The 27,057-nt window shown below is 42.6% G+C and overlaps 4 protein-coding genes and 2 non-coding genes across 6 annotated transcripts; all 6 read left to right on the forward strand.

The window, feature by feature from the left end:
- Positions 1-237: 237 nt before the first annotated feature.
- LOC140246924 (uncharacterized) lies at positions 238-1,914 on the forward strand. Its single transcript, XM_072326245.1, has one exon. The coding sequence runs from the start codon at positions 238-240 to the stop codon at positions 1,912-1,914; it is 1,677 nt and encodes a 558-aa protein (XP_072182346.1).
- A 531-nt stretch (positions 1,915-2,445) lies between these two features.
- On the forward strand, positions 2,446-5,694 carry LOC140246925 (uncharacterized). Its single transcript, XM_072326246.1, has one exon. It carries the CDS (start codon positions 2,446-2,448, stop codon positions 5,692-5,694), a length of 3,249 nt encoding a protein of 1,082 aa, XP_072182347.1.
- Positions 5,695-8,624: 2,930 nt separating this feature from the next.
- On the forward strand, positions 8,625-16,544 carry LOC140246927 (uncharacterized). Its single transcript, XM_072326247.1, has 4 exons — positions 8,625-9,516; positions 11,934-12,020; positions 12,664-13,178; positions 14,001-16,544. Exons 1-4 carry the CDS (start codon positions 8,625-8,627, stop codon positions 14,541-14,543), a joined length of 2,037 nt encoding a protein of 678 aa, XP_072182348.1. The 3' UTR covers positions 14,544-16,544.
- Positions 16,545-18,247: 1,703 nt separating this feature from the next.
- On the forward strand, positions 18,248-23,143 carry LOC140226419 (small ribosomal subunit protein uS17-like). The gene is made up of 4 exons (XM_072306894.1): positions 18,248-18,286; positions 20,476-20,598; positions 21,785-21,990; positions 22,953-23,143. The coding sequence occupies exons 1-4, from the start codon at positions 18,275-18,277 to the stop codon at positions 23,077-23,079; spliced, it is 468 nt and encodes a 155-aa protein (XP_072162995.1). The 5' UTR covers positions 18,248-18,274; the 3' UTR covers positions 23,080-23,143.
- On the forward strand, positions 20,210-20,301 carry LOC140226719 (small nucleolar RNA SNORD35). The gene has a single exon (XR_011900995.1). It is a non-coding gene; the product is annotated as a small nucleolar RNA SNORD35 (small nucleolar RNA).
- On the forward strand, positions 21,367-21,454 carry LOC140226720 (small nucleolar RNA SNORD35). Its single transcript, XR_011900996.1, has one exon. It is a non-coding gene; the product is annotated as a small nucleolar RNA SNORD35 (small nucleolar RNA).
- Positions 23,144-27,057: the final 3,914 nt, after the last annotated feature.

Below are 27,057 nucleotides of genomic sequence, written 5' to 3' on the forward strand. Positions count from 1 at the left end.
CGCCTTCTCGGTCACTCCGCTCTCTCGCGCAGATTTTTTTTTAAATGTTTTTGTCCACTCCCATCAATTAAACTGAACGATGCCCTTGGGGATGATTGTCTTAATTGATTTAAGTCAAGAAAATTTAGAAAGGCAGTAGGTGTAAGGAAATATCTATAGTACATTATTACATACAGAAAAAAATGAATATCCATATTCATTTTTTGAGATGTGGTTGTGCCATCGATTAGGGCTTTCATGGATGATCTCACAATCGTGTCTGGCAACGAGACCCAGGTCAAAGATGGCCTCCATAGGTTAGAGGAGTTGGTGGCCTGGACACGGATGAAGTTCAAGGCCAAGAAGAGCCGCTCAGTGTCAGTGCGGAAGGGGAAGGTGGTCGCAAGGAGTTTTCAGATTGGGGGAGAAGATATCCCTCAGGTCACTGAGCAGGGGGTAAAGAGCCTTGGGCGGTGGTATGAGGGCAAGTTGAATGACAGGCACCGAGGAGTTCAGATCTATGAGAAAGTGGTGGAGTGGTTGAAGAGGGTGGACAGGACACTCATCCCTGGGAATGCGAAGGTGTGGTGCTGCCAGTTTGGCTTGCTACCACGGATCATGTGGCAACTGCAGGTGTACGAGGTGGCAGTGTCCAGGGTTGAGAGGATGCAGCAGAAGATGAACTCGTACTACCGGAAGTGGTTAGGCGTTCCAAGAATGCTTACAGATCTGGCATTCTTTTGCAGATCAGGCAGGTTGCAATTGCCTATGACGTCAGTGGTGGAGGAGTTTAAAGCTGGCAAGGTTAGGCTAGTGATGATGATGAGGGAGTCAAAGGACCAGGTAATAGCAGGAGTTAGGCCACCGATCCGCACAGGGAGGAAGTGGAGGGCGGAGGAGGCTGCGGACGAGGCAGTGGCAATGGCAAAGTGGAAGGAGATGCAGGGTGCGGTTCAGGTGGGTCGGAAAGGGGTCGGGTTCCATCAGGGTGTTAGATGGTACAGCAAGCAAGGCAGGAAGGGTAGGAGGGAGTTGGTGGTGGAGGCGGTTAAGGAGAAGGAGGAGGAGTACCGCTTTGCCAAGGCTGTACAGCAGGGAGTGCAGGGAGCATGGACCCGATGGGAAGGGGTGGAGCAGAGGAAGGTGTCATGGAATGACCTTTGGTCAATGTCCTCTGGAGCTGTGCGCTTCATGATCAGTTCCACCTTTGATGTTTTGCCGTCTCCAGTAAATCTTCAGAGATGGGGCATTGTGGAGGATGGTGGATGCAGGGTCTGCAACAGGGCGAAGGGCTCACTAGAGCACATTTTGTCAGCATGTGGAGGTCTATTACAGGCCTATACATGGAGGCATAACCAAGTGTTGAAGGAGATGGCGGAGGTGGCGAGGGTGGCAGTGGAGGCAAGGAAGAAGAATGGGCCTCCTAGGGTGAGGGGAATCCGGTTTGTGAAGGAGGGTGTGAGATGCAGTGTGAGAAAGAAGGGTCAGAGGGATGATGGTGGGGGAATATTAGCAGCGGGGGATGATTGGGAGGTGCGGGTGGATGAGGGAAACCGTACAGTGCCAGAGGAGGTGGTAGTAACTGCCCTTCGGCCGGACATGGTGCTGGTAGCTAGGTCTGTGCACAGGTTAGCAATGGTGGAGCTGACTGTGCCATGGGAGACAAGGATGGATGAGGCAAGGGAAAGAAAGTTGGATAGGTATGCTGAGTTGAGGGAGGAGTGTGAGAAAAGGGGGTGGAGAGCGGAGGTGCATACTGTAGAGGTGGGGTGCAGGGGATATGCTGGTCGATCGGTAAGGAGGTGGGTCAGAGGGATGGGAATAGGTGGTAGGGACGGGGAAAGGTGGATCAGGAGAATTTGTGGGGCAGCAGAGACAGGATCTGCATGGATAGTAGGGAAGGCTTGGGGGGGTGGTGGGAATAGGGGGGTGTAGAGAGAGTGTTTGAGAGTGAGGAGAGGTGATTGATGCCAATCCCTTTTTTTTTTTTTTTTTTTTTTTCTTTTCTTTTCTTTTCTTTGAAATGCCATGGGGGTGCTGCACTTAAATGGCCGAAACACTGGTGATCCCTGGTGTGCTGCTGACGACCCGTGGCATTTGCGGAATTAACATCTTTCCGTTTATTATCTTGCTTTTGAGACGCTTGGGAGAGGCCAGGTGACGACTGCGAATAGAGCAGTGACACCCCGGATAGGTGGGGCATCAGGGAAGGCTACCCTGATGGCTATGGCAAGCAAATAACCGGCCCCTCAGAGTTACCGGTTTTAAGTGTGGCCCATTTGCGGCGTAGGGCTGTGCGCCAGGGCTGAGGGGTGGCAGTGGGAGGGGTTTTCACCCCTATTGGTGAGTGTGTGCCCACTTGACTGAAAGGCTACTCACCCGCCTCATCCGCTTTTTTCGCATTGAGTCGTGCTGAATAAGAATCCATACTGGATTCTGAAAGGGCGGGTACTTTGACTCACGACAATGAACAAAGATCAAGAGGGTGTGTGTGCGGGATGCGGGAGGAGGTTCAAGGGGAAGAGAGGTGTGGCAGTTCACAGAGCAAGAACGAGCTGTGGAAGAGTGGCAGTAGGGCATGACTGCACCAGCACTGAGCTGGGTGAGACAGTGGGAGGTCCCAGTCAGGTTTCAGACCACAGAGCCGGAGACCCTCAGCATGCTCTACATGCTGTGTTTGAGCGGAAGGAGCCGATTGCTTGGCCACCGGCGAGAAGTGATAAGTGGGAGCTTTTTGACATCAAGCTTGCGGGAGTTTTGAAAGTGGAATTGGCTGGGAGTGTTGAAAAGAAGATGCGTATGTTTGAGGGGTTGTGTTATGGGGCTTGTGCAGAAGAGTTTGAGATAAAGCCTGTGGGTAGTGGAGGTGGGGGGAATGTAGAGGGGGATTTTGGAAAATCAGGGTCGAGGAGACAGCGGTTGATGGCCCAATTGAGGGCGGAGAAGAAGAGCTTGCGGCGTAGGTGGAGGCAGGCAGACGGAGAAAGGGCTAGTCTGAAGGGTCTGTATGAGGACCTGAAGAAGAGGTATGCGGATGTTAGGAGGGCCGAATATCAGTGTAGGAAGCGGAGGAGGAGGAGGAGGGAGAGGAGGGAGTTCTATAAGAATCCGCACAGGTTCACAAAGAGGTTGTTTGAGGAAGGGGTTTCAGGAAGTTTGGAGGTGTCGAAGGAAGAGCTCGAGAGGCATCTGAAGGCCACATACTGTGATGGGAGGAGAGAGGAGCCTTTTACTGGGGTGGCAGGGCTATTGAGGCCACAGGAGCCAGAGGTCAGTTTTGACTTGAGTGAGTTGAAGTTGTGGGAGGTTGAAGCCGTGGTTAAAAAGGCCCGAGCTGGCAGTGCAGCTGGGCAGAATGGCTTGTCCTACAAGCTGTTCAAGTACTGTCCTCGTGTCCGAAGGGTGCTGTGGCGGATCCTAAGGGTGCTATGGCGGGAGCGGATTGTTCCAGTCAGCTGGTGTGTGGCAGAAGGGGTATATATCCCAAAGGAGAGGGATGCCAAAGGCATTGGCCAGTTTAGACCGATTTCGCTTCTCAACGTGGATGGTAAGATCCTCTTTAGTGTCTTAGCGAGGCGGTTGTCAGCATTTGTCATGAAGAACAAGTTTGTGGACACCTCTATACAGAAGGCAGGGATACCAGGTTTCCCTGGGTGCACGGAGCATGTCCAGATGATTTGGGAGTCAATCCAGAGGTGCAAACGTGAGAAGGAGGATGTGGAAGTCATCTGGTTGGATCTTGCAAATGCATATGGATCAGTTCCTCACAGGTATCTCAGCTTTGCTCTTGAGTTTTTCTGGGTCCCTAGGGTGATCCGGGAGATGGTGCAGAGTTACTACAGCCAGTTCAGGATGAGATTCACGACCCAGACTTACACAACAGAATGGCAAGCGCTAGAAATTGGCATCCCCATGGGGTGTCCAGTCTCGCCGCTGCTGTTTGTCCTTGGGATGGAAGTGTTAACCCGGTGTGTGGCCCCGAGAATTGAGGGGTTGATGCTGGCTGCAGATGTGGTTGTGCCATCGATTAGGGCTTTCATGGATGATCTCACAATCGTGTCTGGCAACGAGACCCAGGTCAAAGATGGCCTCCATAGGTTAGAGGAGTTGGTGGCCTGGACACGGATGAAGTTCAAGGCCAAGAAGAGCCGCTCAGTGTCAGTGCGGAAGGGGAAGGTGGTCGCAAGGAGTTTTCAGATTGGGGGAGAAGATATCCCTCAGGTCACTGAGCAGGGGGTAAAGAGCCTTGGGCGGTGGTATGAGGGCAAGTTGAATGACAGGCACCGAGGAGTTCAGATCTATGAGAAAGTGGTGGAGTGGTTGAAGAGGGTGGACAGGACACTCATCCCTGGGAATGCGAAGGTGTGGTGCTGCCAGTTTGGCTTGCTACCACGGATCATGTGGCAACTGCAGGTGTACGAGGTGGCAGTGTCCAGGGTTGAGAGGATGCAGCAGAAGATGAACTCGTACTACCGGAAGTGGTTAGGCGTTCCAAGAATGCTTACAGATCTGGCATTCTTTTGCAGATCAGGCAGGTTGCAATTGCCTATGACGTCAGTGGTGGAGGAGTTTAAAGCTGGCAAGGTTAGGCTAGTGATGATGATGAGGGAGTCAAAGGACCAGGTAATAGCAGGAGTTAGGCCACCGATCCGCACAGGGAGGAAGTGGAGGGCGGAGGAGGCTGCGGACGAGGCAGTGGCAATGGCAAAGTGGAAGGAGATGCAGGGTGCGGTTCAGGTGGGTCGGAAAGGGGTCGGGTTCCATCAGGGTGTTAGATGGTACAGCAAGCAAGGCAGGAAGGGTAGGAGGGAGTTGGTGGTGGAGGCGGTTAAGGAGAAGGAGGAGGAGTACCGCTTTGCCAAGGCTGTACAGCAGGGAGTGCAGGGAGCATGGACCCGATGGGAAGGGGTGGAGCAGAGGAAGGTGTCATGGAATGACCTTTGGTCAATGTCCTCTGGAGCTGTGCGCTTCATGATCAGTTCCACCTTTGATGTTTTGCCGTCTCCAGTAAATCTTCAGAGATGGGGCATTGTGGAGGATGGTGGATGCAGGGTCTGCAACAGGGCGAAGGGCTCACTAGAGCACATTTTGTCAGCATGTGGAGGTCTATTACAGGCCTATACATGGAGGCATAACCAAGTGTTGAAGGAGATGGCGGAGGTGGCGAGGGTGGCAGTGGAGGCAAGGAAGAAGAATGGGCCTCCTAGGGTGAGGGGAATCCGGTTTGTGAAGGAGGGTGTGAGATGCAGTGTGAGAAAGAAGGGTCAGAGGGATGATGGTGGGGGAATATTAGCAGCGGGGGATGATTGGGAGGTGCGGGTGGATGAGGGAAACCGTACAGTGCCAGAGGAGGTGGTAGTAACTGCCCTTCGGCCGGATATGGTGCTGGTAGCTAGGTCTGTGCACAGGTTAGCAATGGTGGAGCTGACTGTGCCATGGGAGACAAGGATGGATGAGGCAAGGGAAAGAAAGTTGGATAGGTATGCTGAGTTGAGGGAGGAGTGTGAGAAAAGGGGGTGGAGAGCGGAGGTGCATACTGTAGAGGTGGGGTGCAGGGGATATGCTGGTCGATCGGTAAGGAGGTGGGTCAGAGGGATGGGAATAGGTGGTAGGGACGGGGAAAGGTGGATCAGGAGAATTTGTGGGGCAGCAGAGACAGGATCTGCATGGATAGTAGGGAAGGCTTGGGGGGGTGGTGGGAATAGGGGGGTGTAGAGAGAGTGTTTGAGAGTGAGGAGAGGTGATTGATGCCAATCCCTTTTTTTTTTTTTTTTTTCCTTTTCTTTTCTTTGAAATGCCATGGGGGTGCTGTCAAGGGGATCCCAACGCAGCACCGGCCAGCCAGGGGGAGGTGTACAGCACTTAAATGGCCGAAACACTGGTGATCCCTGGTGTGCTGCTGACGACCCGTGGCATTTGCGGAATTAACATCTTTCCGTTTATTATCTCTCTTATATTGATTTCATTTTTGCACTATGCATGTCGAGGCTATGTATTTAAAAGTGAGGGTGACAAAATCTTCGTTAAAAAAGAAAATAAAAGAAAAACGAAACAGCAAAATAAAAATGTCTTTATATTGTGTAAAAAAAAAGAACAAAGAGTCTTCACATTTTTTGCTGCCACTTCCCTTCCATCTTATATTTTCATGCAAAAAAAAATAAAAAATTGTCGGGGATGCAAACATTCAACCTTTTGTTTTCTGCAAGAAAAGGGGGCAGCCCCCGACCAAGCTCCCCACTATCCCCAAGCTCCCCCCCCCCCCCCCAAACTGTTGCGCCAGCCCGGTTAGGGCTTGCAATCGTTATAGTACTAGCATGTAATGGTGACTATCATCAATCACCCCCCCCCCCCCCCACTCCTCGGTACGGATTTACGCCGGTGCATTATACATGTAGACTATGGCCACACTTTGAACATTGAGAGTTTTCCAAATATGCAACAAAATGTGTGCATCAGAACGTTTAACTGCAATTAGTCTCCCTCATGTTGGCAGGAGGGGGGATAAGGCCTTTCCCTTCCCACATCATCTTCATTTGTATCTGCCTTCCACATAGGCCTACTTGCTATACACTTCTCTGATTGACAATTCAAGATATTCCAGCAAAAGTGTGTGCCATGATCGTATACAGAATTTCAGTTCCAAAAATGAAAAAGCTCCCTCGAATATGGGAGACGTATCTTGCTACCTTCCCATTGCTTATTTCTTCTTTGCTGATAAAAAAACAAAAACATTTTATTAAGTATCTCACCAAAGGTTTTGCACCAGATCGCTGCATGTATTTCAGGCCTAAAAAGGCAAAATCATCCCCTCTCCTACACCCTCGTTTTCATGCTTCCTGTTTGCTGAACAGACAGCGTCCAAGAAATTGATTTGAATGATAAAATTTTTAGGGCAGATTGTTCACATCAAAATACTGCTACCTTAAACTAGTGGGACCGTTTTAAGTTGATAAAACATGCAAAAATGCATCAAATTGCTCCGTTTACAACGTCTGGTGCAAAAAGTTCTCACTGTGACTGTGTGTGTGTGTGTTTGGGGGGGGGGGTGGGGGGATTGGAAGAGGGTTCAATTCCCGATGGCTATACGTTGGTGCTATTATATAGACTACCTATATAGTATACTGTATAATAAGAGTATATTAATCTACATTCAACCCAACTTGGAAACTTGGAAATTGAAATAATGATGAACCTGTTGATGGTTTGGTGTAGCTATTGGTGAACCAATTCCTATAATTACTCATAACTCTCTAGAGGGCTTTTTACACTTGTAAATTTTTGCTTAGCCCCGGACCAACGGTGGGGCTAAGGGGGGGGGGGGGCCTTAGCCCCACCGTTGGTACTGGACTATCCTTAGCCCACTTTCTGTTTACACTCGTTTTTGCCAAAGTGGGCTAGCCCCACCGATAGTACGGTACTATCTGGCCCTGCAAAATAGCAGGGGTTAAGCGACCGCAATTGCGGTGCCAAGCAAGTGAGTGTAAACAGAACGAAAAAATAATCCTGGGCTAAGCGACGGAGATGAAGTCCGATCCTCACTGACCAATCAGAAACGAGGTAATCAAGTGTTGCCGGTGCGTGCGTGTACGTGTACAGTACACAGCGTAATTATGAATATTCATGGGGTTTGGAAAGTCCGGGGCTAAGAAATACGAGTGTAAAAAGGTCAGTTTTCTCCTTAGCCCCGGACAAGAGATAGTACGGGACTAATTGGCGAGTGTAAAAAGCTGAAAAAATAATTGGTACGGGACTAACGATAGTCCTGGGTCAGAGAAAGTCCGGGGTTAAGAAACACAAGTGTAAAAAGCCCTTAAATCTACAGAAAATACCTTCTTTCTTGTCTTTCAGATAGCCTGTCTTTGGTCTCACACAAACATTATTATCGGAAAATATGGCATGCTCAGGCACAGTAAAATAAGCATGGAAACTTCACCAGCGTTGCCAGGTCCCAACAGAGCAAAATCACCAAAAAGCATGTGAAAAATCACCAAAAGCCATAAAAAAATCATCAAATTTGGAAAAGCATAGGTAATGCTTCAATTTCAAGACAAAATGATGTCAATAAACCTTTATCAAACACTCTGCGCGCGTCTCTGTGCAATTTACGGCGCGCCGTAGTCACACACACTAAATGCAAAATATGTAAGATATAATATGGATATATGAGTGTTTGTGTGTGGTCAGTGGACAGGTGGTGAGTGGCAAAAAGGGGCACATGTTATGTTTCTACAGGAAATAAGGGGAAAACTTTGGGCAAAATGCATTTTCGTTCTCAATTAGTGTGATTATTTTTCTTTGGTCTCAAAATCACCAAAAAATTACCAAAAATCACCAAATTTTGATTTGGTTACCAGGCTAAAATTTTGTCAAAAAACAACTTCAAAAATCACCAAATTTCACCCTTTTTGGTTACCAAAATCACCATCTGGCAACACCGAACTTCACCCGCCGAGTTTTATTCCGGCTGAACGCTAGTTGGCGCACTCCTCGCCAGCGTTTCACTTTTCGACTGAGAGTAAATTTGGCCATCTTCGCTTCATCTGTACAATCTTTGCTGCGTGCTACTACATGTACTGCATACAGTAACTCGTATTGTGTGATCGAACGTACGTACGTGTGTGGCGGTCGGTGTTGAAGCGTTCATCATGTCGTCCGTGCAAGCTTTCAGGGTCTACTGCAAGGGCCTATCTAAACCCAACAAACATTACAAGAAACTAACGAGGCAGGATAGACTGAAAAATGCCTTTGAACGAGTTGTGAGAAAGTTAGGGGAGGAAAAGATACGTGAAATACGCGAGGATTTCTTCGAGGCTCAACAAGAAAGAGACGCTGACAGCGAAGCGGACGACGCGCTGGAGCAGTGCCATTGCCGCTGGCATCAGAAGCAGAAGCCGCCGCCGAGAGCGGACAGCATCATCCTGGAACTACTGGCTGAGGGTCTGTCGCAAATTGAAATCATATCAATCCTACCCGTAGGGGGCTCTAGGATTTCACGCCTTGCCAAATTCGACCCGGAAAAAGTGGAGAAAGGGCCGAGAATTCCTTGGCATGCTGCTAGCGATGAAGATAGAGACGCTATTAAGAGGCAAATAATGACTTGGGATATTGAACTGAGTTTTCCGTGCTGTCATCGGCAACCTCTGGAGTACATTGGAGCAGAGGAGTGGCAGGAACTTTACCGAGAATATAAGGAGGAGAGGTCCATCGGCGGGGAGAGAGTTTTGAGTCCAGTTCGATGGAGGGAGTATGTACGAGCCTTCAAACCCAGGCTTAGGTTGAAGACAGCGTCCACAGGTTTGTGTAGCTGCTGCTATAGGATTGATGTCGAACTGAACGATCCCACAACGTCCGATGAACGGAGGGCTGAGCTGAGGCTTCAAAAGGAAACATGGCTCGATGATGCTGTTCGTCAGCGGCGAGACATGAACACGGCTATAGCTCAATACCAGAAGGCGTGGGCCCCAAATGACGGTGCAATTGAAGAGACTATATCACTTGTGGTAGATCCTGATGACCAGGAACATACACCCTTGACAGGTAGGCCTACTGTCAGAACAAGTTACTGCAATTAAGGATGCATCACAATTAACCACAGTTTTTTCATAAAAATATTAACAATAATATAAACATTGTCTAGTAACTACATTGATATTGATTTCATGTAAATGCTGTGATACACAAGGATGAGTTGAACAAAATTAACATTTTTGGTTATTGGCAAACAAATTTAGAGTTGGTATCATGAATCGGCATCATAAAAATGATGATATTGATGATGATCATCTAGGCAGTTTCGCTTGGTTTGCTCTTTAACACCAAAACAAAAATGCAAATTCAATCACAGCCATCTGATTGTCACGTTTATGTAAATAGTTTTAATACTGTGGTAGACAATTTTCAGAATTATGAAAGGCTTCTTTGTATGTCCTCTCCCCAACAAATATTGTCCCCTTGTCCACAACAGACCAGGTACTACCCTTCCAGTGCCACTATACACAGTATGACGCCCTGCTCTTGTTACTGTTGGCTGTACTCATGGATGCGCACTGTCCCTCAGTAGCCTCGGTGATGCCCGACCACATATGTATAAAGCTGTAAGGGTTGGATAATGCAGAGTGGTACCATTTTATGGCAAAATAAGTGGGGGTGGGAGCTAAGGTGGAAGGCTTTCCCATTTTAATGCATAGACCATACATTTTGTATTCTCATTAGAGGTGGGCTATAGAGGGTCAATTTTAGGTCATATTTTCAGAACATGCTCATCACACCTTAGTTTGATGACTTTTTGCCTACTGACACCATTTTTGAAAAAAAGAACGAAAAAAATGCAAAATCCGGGGTGCCCCGGCCGAAATCGTAAAAAATCCAAGATGGCCGCCGTTTTGGCTTTAAAAAGACATTTTTGGCCATAACTCGGCTATTTTTTGGTCTATTGTGATGGTTTTGGTGTCTAACCCCATGTTTTAGGGGTCAAGGAAATGGATTATCATGATAATTTTAGTGGAAAACCTAAGCTTCTACATGAAACTAACCTTTTTCCCACATTTAGGGTTGAATTTCCTTCTCCTTTACCCCTACCCCAACCGCCATTTTTTTGCCTTTTTTTCTGCATTTTTTTCAAGTCATGTTAACTACCATACTTTTGATAACAAGTTCTAACAATCTGTTTTTTTTTTTGTTTTTTTTACTACCGACAATACAGCAAGAAATATGTAAATAACTTACGGTATACATGTATGTGTCATGCCAATACTGGTATGTGGCTGGTGCATTCAGAATGCACGGTAACTGTGGAACCAGTATTAAATACTGTATCTGCTTTGTAGTGTCCATTAACATTTTGGTCATAAGACATTTAACAATATAAATAAATAAATATAATAATAAATAATAACAAATGACTTACATTATATATGGTTTACATATATGTGTCATGCACATATCGGTATAGTGTGGCTTGTGCATTCAGGATGTATGGTACATTGTAACAGAAGCCAGTGCTTATACTGTATCTGCTTTATAGTGCTGATAAACATTTGGTATTCAGACCTGCAGTGCATGACACATATGTAAATCACGTATAATGTAAGTTATTTGTATAGTTCTTGCTGTATTGTTGCAAGAAAACACCACGTTGATAGCTAGAACTTGTTATTAAGAGTATGGTAGTTAACATGACTTGAAAAAAATATGGAAAAAAGTGCCAAAAATGGCGGTTGGGGTAGGGGTAAAGGAGAAGGAATATTTATTATCATATCTATAGGACCAAAATGTTAATGGACACTATAAAGCAGATACAGTACAATACTGGTTCCACAGTTACCATGCATTTTGAATGCACCAGCCACATGACCAGTATTGGCATGACACATACATGTATACCGTAAGTTATTTTGTATATTTCTTGCTGTATTGTCGGTAGTAAAAAAAAACAAAACAAAACAAAAAAAAAGAGATTGCTAGAACTTGTTATTAAGAGTATGGTAGTTAACATGACTTGAAAAAAATACGGAATAAAGTGCAAAAAATGGCGGTTGGGGTAGGGGTAAAGGAGAAGGAAATTTAACCCTTAATATGGGGAAAAGGTTAGTTTCATGTAAAAGCTTAGGTTTTACACTAAAATTATCATGATAATCCATTTCCTTGACCCCTAAAACATGGGGTTAGACACCAAAATCATCACAATAGACCAAAAAATAGCCGAGTTATGGCTAAAAATGTCTTTTTAAAGCCGAAACGGCGGCCATCTTGGATTTTTTACGATTTCGGCCGGGGCACCCCGGATTTTGCATTTTTTTCGTTCTTTTTTTTTAAAATGGTGTCAGTAGGCAAAAAGTCATCAAACTAAGGTGTGATGAGCATGTTCTGAAAATGTCACCCTCTATAGCCCACCTCTATTCTCATTATTTTTGCCATATAACCTTCTTGTCCCATTTCAAATGAACTAACTGCAGGATTCATCCTCGTTGAAGCCGAGGGCAGGACAGAAGACGATCAAGCCAGCTCTACTGCAAACTGTGGTCATCCATCTCCCAATACCAGTGAGTGTTGATCCATTGACTAATTTGTAATTTAAGTAAATCACAGTCGTACTTGGTAGGCCATGAATGAAAAACAGATGATGGTAAGTGTTGAATGTGGTAATTAAGTGGGCATTCATTTTTTACTACAAGGGAGTAATTTATATGAAGATGTTCATTTTCTAAGTTATGTCTTATCAAGAGCTGTCTGTTTGAAGCTCCTTGTTCATATTTATTACTATCATTATCTCTTTGAAGACGAGTCCCGAGTATACTCGGGCATGTGTCTATGGGAAATGCGTGTTAAAGCAAAATCAGCTTGTCTTCGACAGGTTCATTCTGACACAGGCTAGAGGTACATTACCGATGCTGCATGTGTTGTTGCCTTATTTTTAGTTTTTTCTTTTGGTTTTTGTTTACTTTTTATCTTGCTGTTTCCCAATGCTTGATAAAGATATAATGAATTTGGAGGCATTTTTCTTTTAATCTTGCTGTTTTTGCAATGTTTGGTGAAAATGTTAGGACTATGGCTTCAATTTGCTATTGTTGTTTTTTTTTTATGTCTTGCTTACAATAAATAAATAAATAAATGTACAAGTGAACTTCATATTAAATTATGCCATTGCTTCACTAATGTCAATTATTTTACTACTTCCATCTCCAGATATCCAGCACAAATGCTTCACCTCAGCAACAGCGGAGAAAGCAAGAAAGATTGTAATTCTCTGTGAAGACTACGGACAAGCCATACCCTTGCCATCCTATAAGCTAACAACTCCCAATGTGAACTACTTCAACTCAGACTTGCACCTCCACATGTTCAACATCTGCGATGTCACCCAGAAGAAGAACGCCGTCTTGCTCTATGACGAGAGAACGGCAGGGAAGGATGGCAATGCCACGAGTTCGCTGCGCTGGTACTACCACTGCCAATATCTGAGGAACTTGCTGGATGCAGGTGTCCCCCCTCCAACCATGGTCATCAGAGTTATGGACAATTGTGCTGGACGCAACAAGACTCAGTGTACGTTGATGTTCGACTGTCTCCTGAGCCTCCTCTTGTACGATCAGGTATCAACCTTCTATCTGCTCCCTGGACTCAGCCACATGAAGCCAGACCAGGCCATGGATTCCTGCCGGCGGGCATTGTACAAGAAGAATGTTTTCATCCCAGATCAGGTGATTATTTCAGAAAATTATCTCACAAAATAGTCTTTTCGACAGTGGAGCCTCGATATGGCAAGGTTGGATTTGACGAGATATAACGAGGCAATTTTGCAGTTCTCACACCTTCATTATTCTTTTGTAATAATCCCTCATCAAACAAGAAATGGCTATATCAAGGAAACTATAATGGTCCGAGGTAGCTTGTTATAAAAAAAAAGTTTCCTTGTTTTAACTTTATTTTCAGTGGTACATTGTTGGGAATTTTATGAAAATTGAATAATTTGATTTTTTATGTCCATTCTGACAAAGGACTAAGTAATGAAAATGTAAAGAGTACACCCAAAGTCATTGTCATCTGTTGCGGTCCAGATTTATTAACCCTTTGAGAAAGAGTTCCGAGTATACTCTGGCAGGTGTCTATGGGAAATGCGTGTTGTAGCAAAATTAGTCCGTCCTCAATGGGTGAAATACATGTACAGTGTATATATACCAAAGTGGTTTAACCCTAATCCCACCGGGTTTTTTGACTTGAGACCAAGGGGGGGGGGGGGGGGGGGGGCTTTTTGGCCCCCCTTCAGATCTCGGTCATGGATCGCGCAATCCTCGTGAAAATTTGCACTAAGGTAGAGGCCAATGTAATCTACAAGACTAGATTTTTCCATTTTTGATTTATGTATTTTATGTTAATCTGTGCTAATTTTATGCAATTTTTTTTTTTTTTTTTTTTTTTGCTAGTGGGAATAGGGTTAAGAATGTAGTTGCTATGGCTTTTTCCTGCTTTCACATTTATATCTATGCTTCTTAATTTTTTGCTAATTTACCTATATTTCCCAGGTGGTTGATGCCTTTAATTCAGTACCTGGGATGCACGCTGAGTTCTTCAACGCTGGGAATAAAGTCTTCTGTGACTGGGAACATTTCCTGGCTAAGCATCTGAAGCCGCTTCCTTCGGGATTCACAGAGAACTACTGCTTTGAGGTGGCTGGAGGAGCAGTGGTGTACAAGTCATTGGTGACGGATGAGAGCGGACTGAAGCACACCTTCTGCACAGATGTGGCCGCCACTCGCGAGGCGATACTGGCCGAGCTCCTAGGGTTACCACCCACAGCAGAACTTGGAGATATCGTCAGCACGACTCCCAGACTGCCCCTGTTGGAGGAAAAACCCATCCCTGGGTACAAAGAGGAGTCCATTGCAAAGAGGCTCCCGAACATCCCAGCAGAATACAGAGCTTACTACCCTGGTGCTGATGCCAACCCGGACAATCATCAACCTTCTGATTCAGACGAAGTCGATGAATCAGAAGCTCCACCAGTGAAGAGAAAGAAGCCTGCAGGACGACCCAGAAAGTTCAAAGTTGTGTACTTGAAATCCTGACCCCCTAAACAAAGAAAAAAAAAGTGGAACAGATGAGTAAGGGAGACAGGGTCAATTGTAATCATAAAATTGACGGGTAAAAATTAAACAACTAGAAAAGCGCTCAGAGAGCAACTCATTTCCACAAAGCGCTTTTGCAATTTCCCAAAATAGAAGCCTTTTGTTTACGTCATCAGCAGAGCGCGTGCTTTAGTGCGCGTATGTAAACCTCCAGAACGTGCAGCTAGAACTCCCATGTGCGTTGACCTTATATGCCAAAAGATAATAAATCCTTTAAAAATCTATAGCATTTCTTGGATCACTGCCAAAATTTAATCACCTGTTGCTTGTGTCATTACCAACTGAAGGGGTCGGTGCAATATAGTGCTAACCCACACTTTGTCAAAATTGAGTTACATGCATTTTCATAATCCTTATCCTTCACTCTAACCTCCGTGAAAATATCATATTGGAATTTAACCAATAAGGTGGTAAAAAATGCATGCATTCATGTTTTATTAATGTACAATGTATGGACTTTCCAAAAATTCAACAGCGATTATCTCAAAATGACTATTGTGTGGGTTAGCACTATATTGCACCGACCCCTTCAACTTTTCCTGTATGTTTCATTCAAATCTGTACACAACTTTTTGAGTTATTTTGCAAATGGACAAACTGATGCTTATGATCACTTAACCTCCACCTTCCTTGGCGGGAGGTAATGTATGGCTCGCACCATTCAGGTAATCATCTCATATCATCTTGACCAACAACCAGATGGACTTTTGTATTAAAACATATTTGAAGATGGCAGACCCCGTCTTCAGAGCCTAGAGCCTTACGTTGTCATTATTACAGTGCACTCACTGTGATAGCGACCACTGTTAAAACGAAATTCCACCTACAACGAAGTAGAAATTCAGGCCGCAATATTATCTACTCTACGTATTTATTGTTTATTTGTTTGGTTATAACAAAATTTTGATATGATGAAAGAAAACTGCCAGTCTCGAGGACCAATGAATTTGTATTTCAAGTCTACATACCATGGTGAATTCTGTTATTTTCAAATAATGCAAAGAAATGAAGATCGTATTTCTCAATTCTCCACCTTTTGATTAATATCACACATGCTACTTCCTAACTTGACAATCATGCTGTCATTTCTGAAATCAAATGTCATTTTGAATGAGGAAAAGTGTCATTTCTATGTTGATGTTGCCAATGTCAAGATTCTTTAGCAGTTTGTAGAGAGATTGGTGTTTGCATAATTAATATCTGGCTCATCAAAGGGAACTGTTTCATTAGTATTATTCAGTTAAGCTTTTGTATCCACTGAATATTCACATTTCAACCGAAGAGTTCTTGTACACAAGCATACATCTGATTTACCGTACCAGATTATTTCATTCCACAAGACTTCATGCTGAAATTGATGCAGGCGATGTAATGTAAGTAATCGGTTAGGTTTGCATGACATTTCCATTGAATTTCATGATAAAGAGTCATGTCTTATCAGTTTCAGCATTTTGACTTTGTTGTTATTAAAATCTGTATGTAATTGAAAGTGATATGACTCTGATAATTGTACTGAAGCATGACATTGATATGTTCTTTGTCGGAATTACAGATAATGGTTCATTTTGTTTGAAATCCATACAGATTGCATCATTCTTGCCAGTTACTACCATTGATTTTGATTCTTTCAGAGTGTTTTTAAGCTTGTAAACAGATAAATAAACTGTTATGCCTGCATTATTTTCTTTCAAGTCTGTTGGAATTTGCAAAAGAAAATTGATCATTTTTTCTTATGTGTGCTCAGACTTCATTCTTGCTACGTACAAATGCATGAATTTCTTAAGTTTCGTTTAATTCTTTCAAAAAGCTGTACAATGTATAATGCTGACAGTAAGCCAAGGTGTTCCTGTAAGTTGTTGTTGGAATTTGGACAAAAATTGTCCATGTTATCTTCATTTTGTGAAATTACATTTGATTAAATCATATTGCTACAGACTGATATTGTGAAAGTTTACTGGTAGTTCTTTATTGTGTGTGCGTGTAAGATGTTGTATGATAACAATAAACATTGTCTTGTGCTATGATTTCTATCAATTGTCTCCTTCTGGGCAAATGTATTTTGTAAGATTGTAACTGCTGTTCTACATTTCAAAGAAATTCAATAACCCTCGTCTGCCTTGGATTATTTAACATAACAATGGTGGAATTTCGGATCTTGGGTATTTGTTCAAATGTATATAATAGTCATTTGAAAGAAAAACAATCATAGATTTGTCATACAATTTTCATCAAAGCAAAACTTGGCATTTTCTCTACAACTTTACTTATGTGTCCAGCTTAGCAGAAATGTACAAAAATTACATAGATTTGAAAAACAGAATGTTTTCCCAAAGCATGACTACATTTGTGTCTCAGAATAATGTGGCGCACAGGGGGTTTCCACCATGGCACATTTGCTGTTTGGTAGGCCTACAGACTTTCAAGGACCTGAACTTTAGTACTACAGAGTATATGCCAGAAGGACAACTTCCCATAGCAGGGGCGGATCCAGGGAGGACCGCAACCGGCGCACGCCCCCCCCCTTTATTTTTTGTTGAAACAAAAGAAATAAAAGAAAAACATGGGGGGAGGGGTGCGTGCGCCCCCCTTTAATTTTGTAAACGCGCCATCTCTTTACGGAATTCCTGGATCCGCCCCTGCATAGCAACAGTCAATCAGGAAGCTGGATTCTTTTGTTACCATGGCACTTCCCAGGGCATCATGTACCGGGATCTTGGAAGTGGGGATCTCCCCCCCCCCCCCCCCCCCCCCCAAGGAGCTTTTAAACATTTTGAAGTAATGATTATCGGGCAAATTATTTGTTGTACAAGGCCCCATTTTTGTTCTCTCTTCTTTCTTTTAAACACAACAAGAAGTTATGATTCATGCATTCTTGGGTGAAAACATATTGTGCACAAGCTGGAAGAGATGTGATATTTTGACTTATTCTGAAAAAGAAAATAATTCATATATTGGGTATATATAATACAATGTGACTGTTATTCGCATCATTATGTCTCAAAATGTGACTATTGGTGATTGGAAATCCACATATTTTGTGTGCTGTGTGTGTGTGTGTGTGTGTGTGTGTGTGTGTGCATGTGCCTTGGGAGGCTTTACTTCTTTGAGGTGCTAGTGAAAAAAATGAAAATTAAAAAGAATAAAAATTGACAGGCACGTAAGCATTAGTAGTAGGCCCTACCCGTCAGGCATGAGACTTAATATGACATGTATGGTAATGCTTAGGCATATTAGGCATATTAGGCATCTATTTATGTATTTATTTACTTATTTATTTATCTAGATTGTATTTAGTTTTAGCATGCTGATTGAGAATAAATGATTAGGAAAGAAAGAGAAAAAAAAAGATAACTTTGCCAATTTTTTGGACTAAAGTGGGGCTACAGTGAAACAAGTGTATAGCATATTATCAAAAGAAACAATTAATTTTCTTAAATTTTGAATAGAACTAAAATAATCGAGTATGTCTTTGAAGTTACAATCTGCATGGGTATGACATAAAGTGAGGTCAAGCTTAGTCCAGTTTTAGCCATCGTTGAGGAAATGTGATTGAATGACAAAGAGGTTATGCGCCATCTACGTCCAAACCTCCCGGAAGTTGTGTTCAATGGACAGCGATATAGTGCATTGTGGGTCTTCTTACACTCGCACACTCTCTTTCACCTTTCAACATGGCCGATCAGGTGTGTTTGGCGAGTTTGCATGAACAAATTTCAATAATTCTGCAAATCCTCTGTCCCTATCGAAAACATAGTCATGGATCAAAATAATGCAATAACTATGCCAACATTTAGATGCGATTCTTTGTCCTGTAAGTGTGGTATTCGTTGTGTAAAATATCACTCCTTTTTCACAAGAGACACCGTTCGCTCGGGAAAGCAGCGGGACTGACCGTACGGTCGCTAAATTCCACGAGAGGCTATGAGCATTAAAAAGATGTGTATTTCCGTCCGGAAACCTACGGACGGATGCACGCGGAATTCGTTTAATTGATATGCGCCTGATTGGTCTCGCATTTACTTTCTTTTTAATCTGAAAGGCTCATTTAATTTCAGGCAGTTTGTATTGCGGAACACCAATACAGATTACGGCAATCTCTGTGTCTTGGTGCGTGTACGTGTGACTGCGAGTGTAACGTTAGCTGTAATTTATTCACTGTAGTGTAACGTTGGCTGTGGAGTGTGACTCTGAGTGTAGTGTGCTGTGTGGTGGACAGTACGGTGTGGCCCGTGTGTATGACTCGGAGTGCCCTGCCTGTGGTGCACATTAGTCAATGGGAGGGGGCCCAGGAGGGCAGGGAGGGGGAGGGGGCATTGGCCATTCATTGCTGTTGCCATTGCATTGTTCCCCATTTTAGTTGTGACAATTGTTATTTTCAAGTTGATCTGCGGCCCGGATTCTTTTCCGGTTGAAATCACAAAATTCTGGTTGGGAGCTCCCAACCAGTGTTTTTATGCAACGGATTTTACATTCTTAGTATTTCAGAGACTTTTTTTTTTTTACATACGTGTCCATCTTATGATTTTATATGGTATTCAGGGTGAGAATTTGTTTATCACAGATTGTGACAGTCGGAATCAGGTGAAATATGTCGAGTCTGAGCTACTCTGGCACTGATGATTGTGTGGAGAGTTGGCATTGGCAGTCCTGTGTGGCCCTGCAACTTAATGATGTGTGACACATTTTGGGAACCAGCTACCCTTGAAAGTTTTTACAGATAAATTGTGACCGTGCACCACAAAACGAACAAAAGTCGCACCCCTTGATTTCACATGAGTCAGGAAAGGTGAAACGGGTCAACCAAATCAATTTTGAGTTTTCCATATTTTCTGAAAGAGCTATTCTTCTACATTATTCTTGAGTTTGGGATCATAAAATGAATGGGAAAGTGCATTTTCAGTAGTTTTTCTACAACCCCTTTTTTTTTGTAGAGTAGTGAGATCAGGTATGTCTTAGAGGCCCCTTTTCATTTCTTGATAACCCTATGCAAACTCGTCACTTTCAAGTCTGATAACTTTTGAAAAGATAACACTACTGCTTTGGAAGTTGGCGTCAATCATAGACAAAATATGTTGCTAGAGTGTGCTCAAATTCAATATAATCTAATAGTCCCATTGTAGTTGCTCCTCCGGTGGTTAACATCCTGTTTTTTGTCCCATTCATCGCACATCTAGCATGATTTGATAAAGATTAAACGCTTGAAAAGACAGATAGACCCTGTACTTCAGAGCCTCTTTTCTCATTTCGCGCTTTTTCGGAGTGAGTGCTTACTTTCCAATATCTAGATAGGTTAGGAGTGTCCATTTGAATTGAGTTATACATCATTTTAAAGCTCAGAGTCTGCCCTTTTAGAATCTTTCCTTAACTAAAAATCAATGTCTGGTGCCTTTTTGTTTGTTTTATCGTGCAGGGTCACAATTATGCTACATAAATGCTGTTTCATCATTATCATCATCAACTATAAATAGCGAATGTGAGAATCGTGGCTGTATAATATTGATTGGAAGACATCAACAAACAAGAACTAACATTAATGTTTGATGTAAATGAGGAGCTGCCCAATAAATCAAAATGAACTAATAAAACTGACCTAAGATTTGCAAGTTTGCAAGTGATGTTTTCTCACGATGGTCTTCATATTCCCTCCTTGAGGAATGGATGCTGACAATGCTGTTTAGCACTCCACTGATGCAAACTTGTGATTTTGCAAGAGTTTCTGTGGATCAGATTAACAGTACTACAAAGTGAGATTTTGCCACCCCCCCCCCCCCTTCTAAATTGTTGATCTGGATTCTTAACTTAAGCATTGCTGTTTTTCAGAAGCGTTTTTCTATATATCTATTCTTCTTTTTGTCTCCCTCTTAACTTCTAGTCGGAGAGGGCTTATCAGAAGCAGCCAACAGTGTTCCAGAACAACAAGCGACTGCTGGCCTCAAACAAGAAGGCTCAGCGCCTCGTTCGCAATGTTGGTCTAGGGTTCAAGACCCCAGCTGAGGTGAGTAGTGGCTTGCCCCTCTCAGACCAGAGAGTCATTTGTTTCAGGCTAAGAAGCATAGCTGTGACTAGCTGACATTTCATGAGGCAAAATAGTCGATTTTTGCATCTGGGACCTGGATAAAGTGTTAATATATGAAGTCCAATCAGAAATGAGTTACTGAAATAGGAACTTCAGTCCCGAAAAAGAAGAGACCTGTACACAAAATGATGATAACTGCTTTGCAATCAACTACCCTGTGCCAAATATTTTTTAGAGATTGCTAGCTGTGATATGATCACAGGAGAACAAAGCTTCAAATCACTCTGGACTCTGAGTAAGCTGGGTTACCAGTGAAATCCTGTTATGGCTGTGAAAACCTACTAATAAAATAGGTGTTGTATGCCTCTACTGACTAGATTTCAATATGTGGAATCCAGCTACATACTTGTTGCTATGTTGGGGAGGTATCAGGAAAGCTGTCTACATTTTGTGAACAACCTTTGTTAAAAAGGTAGGTACAGGTGAAATCATGGCTAGAGTTTCTAAGAATATTTACCAAGGAAAGTTTTGGAACCTAGGCTTCAAGAGATTTCAACCAAGATTTACCTGTTAGGACTGCAGTGCCATAACTCCATAAAACTTCCAGAGCTTGTCTGCTTCTGATGAATGCATGGATTTAGAAAAGAAGCTGTTATACACAGTTATGCAGTGCTTTACAGGAAAGTTACCAAAACTTTTCACTAGAAGGCAACAAGTTTGCCAACAACAGTGAAACCAAGGTGTGGCTGCAGATGATGTTTTCTCACGATGGTCTTCATATCACCCGGCAACGGGATGTTGACACTGCTTCAAAGCATTAGACTGATGCGGCCTACTTTTGCACTTTGAGAGTGTGGTCCTATTTGTTTGCATTGTGCAAGTATCGGTAACGTAGTAGTACATGTATGCATGTTTGTGTAGTGTGTGTGTGCTGTGTTCTTTGTTCAGAATGTGTGACCCTTTGGGAAGCAAAACTTTTACACCTTCAGGCAACTAGAGTGTGTTGGTGTGCATATTTGTGTAGTGTTTGTATTGAACTTGCACTAATAGCTCAGGTATGGTGCTTTCATGTACAATTAGAAATGAAATATTGTAGCAATTTACCTGTCCCATCAAATTTCAGTGTGTTCTAAAGTCAAAGGTCAATTGTCTGCTTATGTCAAAGGCTCGGGATGGTCACTACATCGACAAGAAGTGTCCCTTCACCGGCAACGTCCACATCCGTGGCCGAATTTTGTCGGGGGTCATCACCAAGATGAAGATGCAGAGGACGATCGTGATCCGCCGTGACTACCTGCACTACATCAAGAAGTACAACCGATTTGAGAAGAGGCACAAGACTATGTCGGTCCATCTCTCCCCTTGCTTCAGGTAACCTCACGACATTTACTGTGAAACCAGAAATACCTTCTCCATGAAATTTTCCCAAATTGGAGCTGAGGACCTTTTTCACGGCATGAAATTTTTACGAATTTACACTGGCATTCAATGCATTGTGTTGATGAAACCTTCTGCATGCATTTTTACTTTCTTATATCTTTGCTCCTTGCAAAATTTGCAAAAGTTTCATGCACACGAAATTTTGGTTTTACAGTAGATTTTGATTCATCTTTGCCCCATTTCATAAATAGTTGTTATGATAGCAACTCTTGCTGGAATGGCAAGTCATAGTAATACGACTAGAATCCAGCTTCCCTTCCTGATTGGCTGATGCTATGGAAAGTTGCCATTCCGGCAAGAGTTACTATTATAACACTTTTTATGAAATGAATGTTTTTGTGTTGTTTGTTTGTTTGTTTGTTTTGTTTTGTTTTGTTTTTGGCTGCTAAGAAGGTATTACTGGTAGAGTCAGGATGTGGGGAACCTCCTTATAACAAGGAACCTGTTACACCTCACAACTTACACTGTCTCAGTATGATCTACAAACTCTTCAAGCTAAAGCTGTCAAGGAGCCAGTGTGTGTCTTAGTGGATGAGATCTTAGACTCTCAATCATGGGGCTCCTGGTTCAAGTCCCCCGACAGCAGCAATAGTGCCCCGAGGCAAGGCATGTCCTCCTCATTGCTTCGTCCTCCAGAGGAGACGTAAAGCCGTCATGCCTTTAGTAGTTTGCCCATTAGCCTCTCGGTGCCCCATTCGTGGCCGGGCAATGAATCTGCAGTATACACATTCATATTTCATATACAGTAGCTATATGTCAAGCAAATTGTCTTCATGCAAACTTTGGTGTTATTAGTTTTGATACAGGGGCTCTGCATTGCAAACTTTTAACAATGTGTATATTAAACTTGATTCCATTACAATCCTTCTTTGCATATTTCTCCCCCTACACAGGGATGCCAAGATCGGTGATATCGTGACTGTCGGAGAGTGCCGTCCTCTCAGCAAAACAGTCAGGTTCAACGTCCTGAAGGTCACGCAGGCCCCCGGCTCCGCCAAGAAACAGTTCCAGAAGTTCTGAGGAGGTTGAATCAATCGTTGAAGGGGGCAATGTAAAATAAAGACGTGGGTCATAGCATCTCGCATTCCAAATTGTCTGCTTGTGTCTTTTCTTTTACTGCGTCTTTGTGGCAAACAAGGTTCTACTATGCTCTCTTTGTAAAGCAAGATTGAAACTGGATTATCTGTGAAAGTGGAAATTTGTGCAGTGTGGAAATTTTCAACCTGCTCCCCGTGACGAGATACTCGTGCAAAAGTAGAGCATGCATTTTTTACTGTTATATATAATTGTATATTGATGTTTTACTTCTGTTGAATTTTAATAGAACAGAGAAATTTATCGTGCACAACCGAGCCTGAAAATGTACTCGCCCGAAAACTTCCACTTTTACAGTATTTGATCTTATTTGTGTGACTGAATAACAGAGGGCAGTGATGTGAGTTGGGGGTTATTTCTTATTGCAGTTTAGAAACAAATCAATAGAAAAACATCTCAAAAGACGGCTAATAAAACAAACTTGCAGTCATTGAGAGTTATTATAGACTTACATACAAGTAGGGGTGATGCAGCTAATTTAATGCACTAGTAGAGCTCTCACCATTAAATATTGGGGAGCGAAAAGGGGGAATCAGACGTTCGTTAAGCATTCCCACATGGTTTGAAACATTTTACCAGGAGGGATGTGTTGATATGGAGTGAAGGAGAAGGAATTCAGTGCTCTGTGTGTGTATGCGTGTGCTCTGCCAAATCTTTCTTGCTTATTGTATGTGTGTGCGTGTTTGTGCACATACGTTTGTTTGTGTGTTTGTGTGACTGGGAGAGAGGAGGGCGACTAAAAGAGCTATGGTCTTCTCTTTTTACACTGACAGTGGAAAGTCGAGTACCACCATGGAACAGAACAGGAGAGATAATACACGTAGTGAAACATTCTTAAGATCAAGACGATAAAATCAGAATGCTTGTATTGTGAACTCTACAAAGGTCACAAATACCGAACACAAATGCTTGTACAGTCAATCTTGCCTATGAACTACATTGTATGTGCCATGTTTGTATGCCCGACTTGGTCAAGGGCTTGCCAAGTTTGCATATTTTGCTTAAATGCACAGACCTTGTTCAGGTTCCCGTAAGGAACGGGTTAACATAAACATGGATAAATCCTACATTGTAATTGTCTTTTGTTATATCAAAATTTCGATATAACCAAGCAAATTAACAATAAAAGATAGAGTGGATAATGTCGCGGCCTGAATTTTTACTTCGTTGTTACCACTTTTGTTACAACCATGTTCTTCAAAACGGGAGTGCACTGTATTTCAAGTACATACTGTAAATGTATTCCCATTACTTCCCCCAATCCCTTTGTACAGGTGTGAGGTGTGTGTACAGTACCTGTATGTGTGTGTGCTTGTGTGTGGATCAAAGCAGTGACTGTTCATACAAAGTGCTGATTGGCTGATGTGTAGTTGTTGTCATGGTAACTGTAGCCGACCAGTTTGCTATCAACATATTCAACTCTTCTTTGCACATCCTAAAAATAGAGACGCACCGACGTGGTAGACAGAAAGCCAGACTGATTCTTGTGTGTCACGACAATAATACAAACTAAGTGTCGAGCTTTAAAAGGATGGTATAGTATTGGTTGCGGTGGGGATTCCGGTTTTAACATTTTGCGAGATAACATTTTTATTCAGAAACCACTCTATGAAAGGTTAAAGGGCATTAAATTCTACCAAGAATTGAAACTTGATTTATAAAAATCCATAATAGAATGACCGAGATATCCAAAAACAAGGCAAAAACAAATCAATCCGTATTAAATAAAAGTTGTGAACTGTCACATTTTATTAGGACTGCTTAGGGTGGATATCTGGGTCATTTCAGAACCAATTTTCATCAAATAAACTTTGAATTCCTCTAAAACTTAATGTTCATTCATGTAGTGCACGTGTTTCACAAGAGGTTTCTCATTATCTTACAAACACAAACACATAAAAACTTGGAAAACTGCAGCTCCATGTCAAGCATAACTGTACCATCACTTTACAGGGATGTATAGCATTGGTTGAAGTGAGAATTCACCTTTAACTTTTAGCCAGATACTTTTATCTTTTTGTGAGATACAGTGTACTTAGAAACCACTTTATGAAATGCTAAAATGCATACGATTCTAAAAAGAATTCAATGTTTACTTGATGAAAATCGGTTTTGAAATGGCCGAGATATTAAAAAAGAAGCGAAACAAGGCAATGCTATTACAGTGAAACCCCGTTATAACGAGTTCGGTTATAACGAGGAACCGCTTATAACGAGGTGATCGCGTCGGTCCCGTTTTCCTTTGCGTGTAAACCTATGGCAGAACGAATCGGTTATAACGAGTTCGGTTATAACGAGATTCCGGTTATAACGAGGACAATTTCGGTGCACCATGACAAAGAAAAACATAAGCAATTTGATCGGATATAACGAGGTTCCATTTCTCGACTAAATTGTCGCTTTCAAACACGCAACAAACGAAACATTGAAAACCAAATTCACGCTATCTACGTCTTTTCCCCGTTTTGCAGAGAACAGTTCCTTCCATATTTCCTTCTAAACCACGCAATAAGACACAGGAATGCCTGCCGATGTTCCTACTGAATTATTGAAGATAATCATTCGATTTTCTTTTTCGCGAGATACGCGTGCGTGATGTTAGGTCAGACTACAGCGCAACGAGGAAAAAAAAAAGGATAACTCATCCCAAAACTTTTCATGTAGCGACATGTACTTGTAGCCAAAAATGGACAATTGAAATGCGTGTTTATCTCATCATTATATCCTTTCCATTTTTAGTTCCGACTTCCAGTTCTTTTGCTGGTTAGCAAATATGAGTGCGGATGATTAACGCCGAAATAATTAATGAAATCATCGCGATCCCGCCGGGTGACAGTGGCGTAAAAATTGTTGAATAACGCATGTTAACCTACTTAATCGGTGTTCAGAAAAAGAAGCAAACGCATTTATTAGTTTGAAAAGATCTGAATTTGTTCATTATCATTTAACAAATGATAATTTGAATATGAATGTGCATGATTAAAGCCGAAATAATTATTGAAATTATCGCGATCCCGCCGGGTGACGGTAGCGTAAAAATAGTTGAACAACGCATGTTAACCTACTTAATCGGTGTTTAGAAAAAGAAACAAACGCATTTATTAGTTTGAACAGATCTGGATTTGTTCATTATCATTTAACAAATGATAATTTAAATATGAGTGTGTATGATTGAAGCCGAAATAATCAGTGAAACCATCGCGATATCGCCGGGTGACAGTATAGCGTAAAAGATAGTTGAATGACGCATGTTAACCTACTTAATCGGTGTTCGGAAAAAGAAACAAACGCATTTAACAGTTCAAGAACGGAATCTATGTACAAAACACGAAGAGATTTTCGGAAGAACATAGAGAACGCATTATAAACCCCTTCGGGCGCAACGATCATAAATTGTATAAAATTGCAGCCGAAATGATTCATGAAATTATCGAATTCCTGCTGGGCACCAACAGCGTAAAATACCTCGCAAGTTAACGGTAAACAACGCATGTACATTACTCTGAAATCATCGCAATCTCGCCAAGTGACAGTAGCGTAAAAAAAGTTGAATGACGCATGTTAAAATCAGAAAAAGAAACAAACGCATTTATTAGTTTGAATAGGTCTGGGTTTGTTAATTATCACAATTTTACCACTGCATTTCACAATGAAGATTTTTCTTTTTTTCAGAATGGTTTACCAGGTACAGAATTTGCGTAAAAAGGATCACAACCTTCCACATTTAGTCCTGTCGCGTATTTTTCAAGAACGGATGTACAAAACGTGAAGAGATTTTCGGAAGAAAATAAAGAACGCATTTTTAATCCCTTCGGGCGCAGCGATCATACATTGTACGTATAAGATTACAGCCGAAATGATTCATGAAATCATCGCATTCCCGCTGGGCACCAACAGCGTAAA

Source organism: Diadema setosum, chromosome 3 (assembly GCF_964275005.1).
Source record: "Diadema setosum chromosome 3, eeDiaSeto1, whole genome shotgun sequence".
Classification (NCBI taxonomy): Eukaryota; Metazoa; Echinodermata; class Echinoidea; order Diadematoida; family Diadematidae; genus Diadema; species Diadema setosum.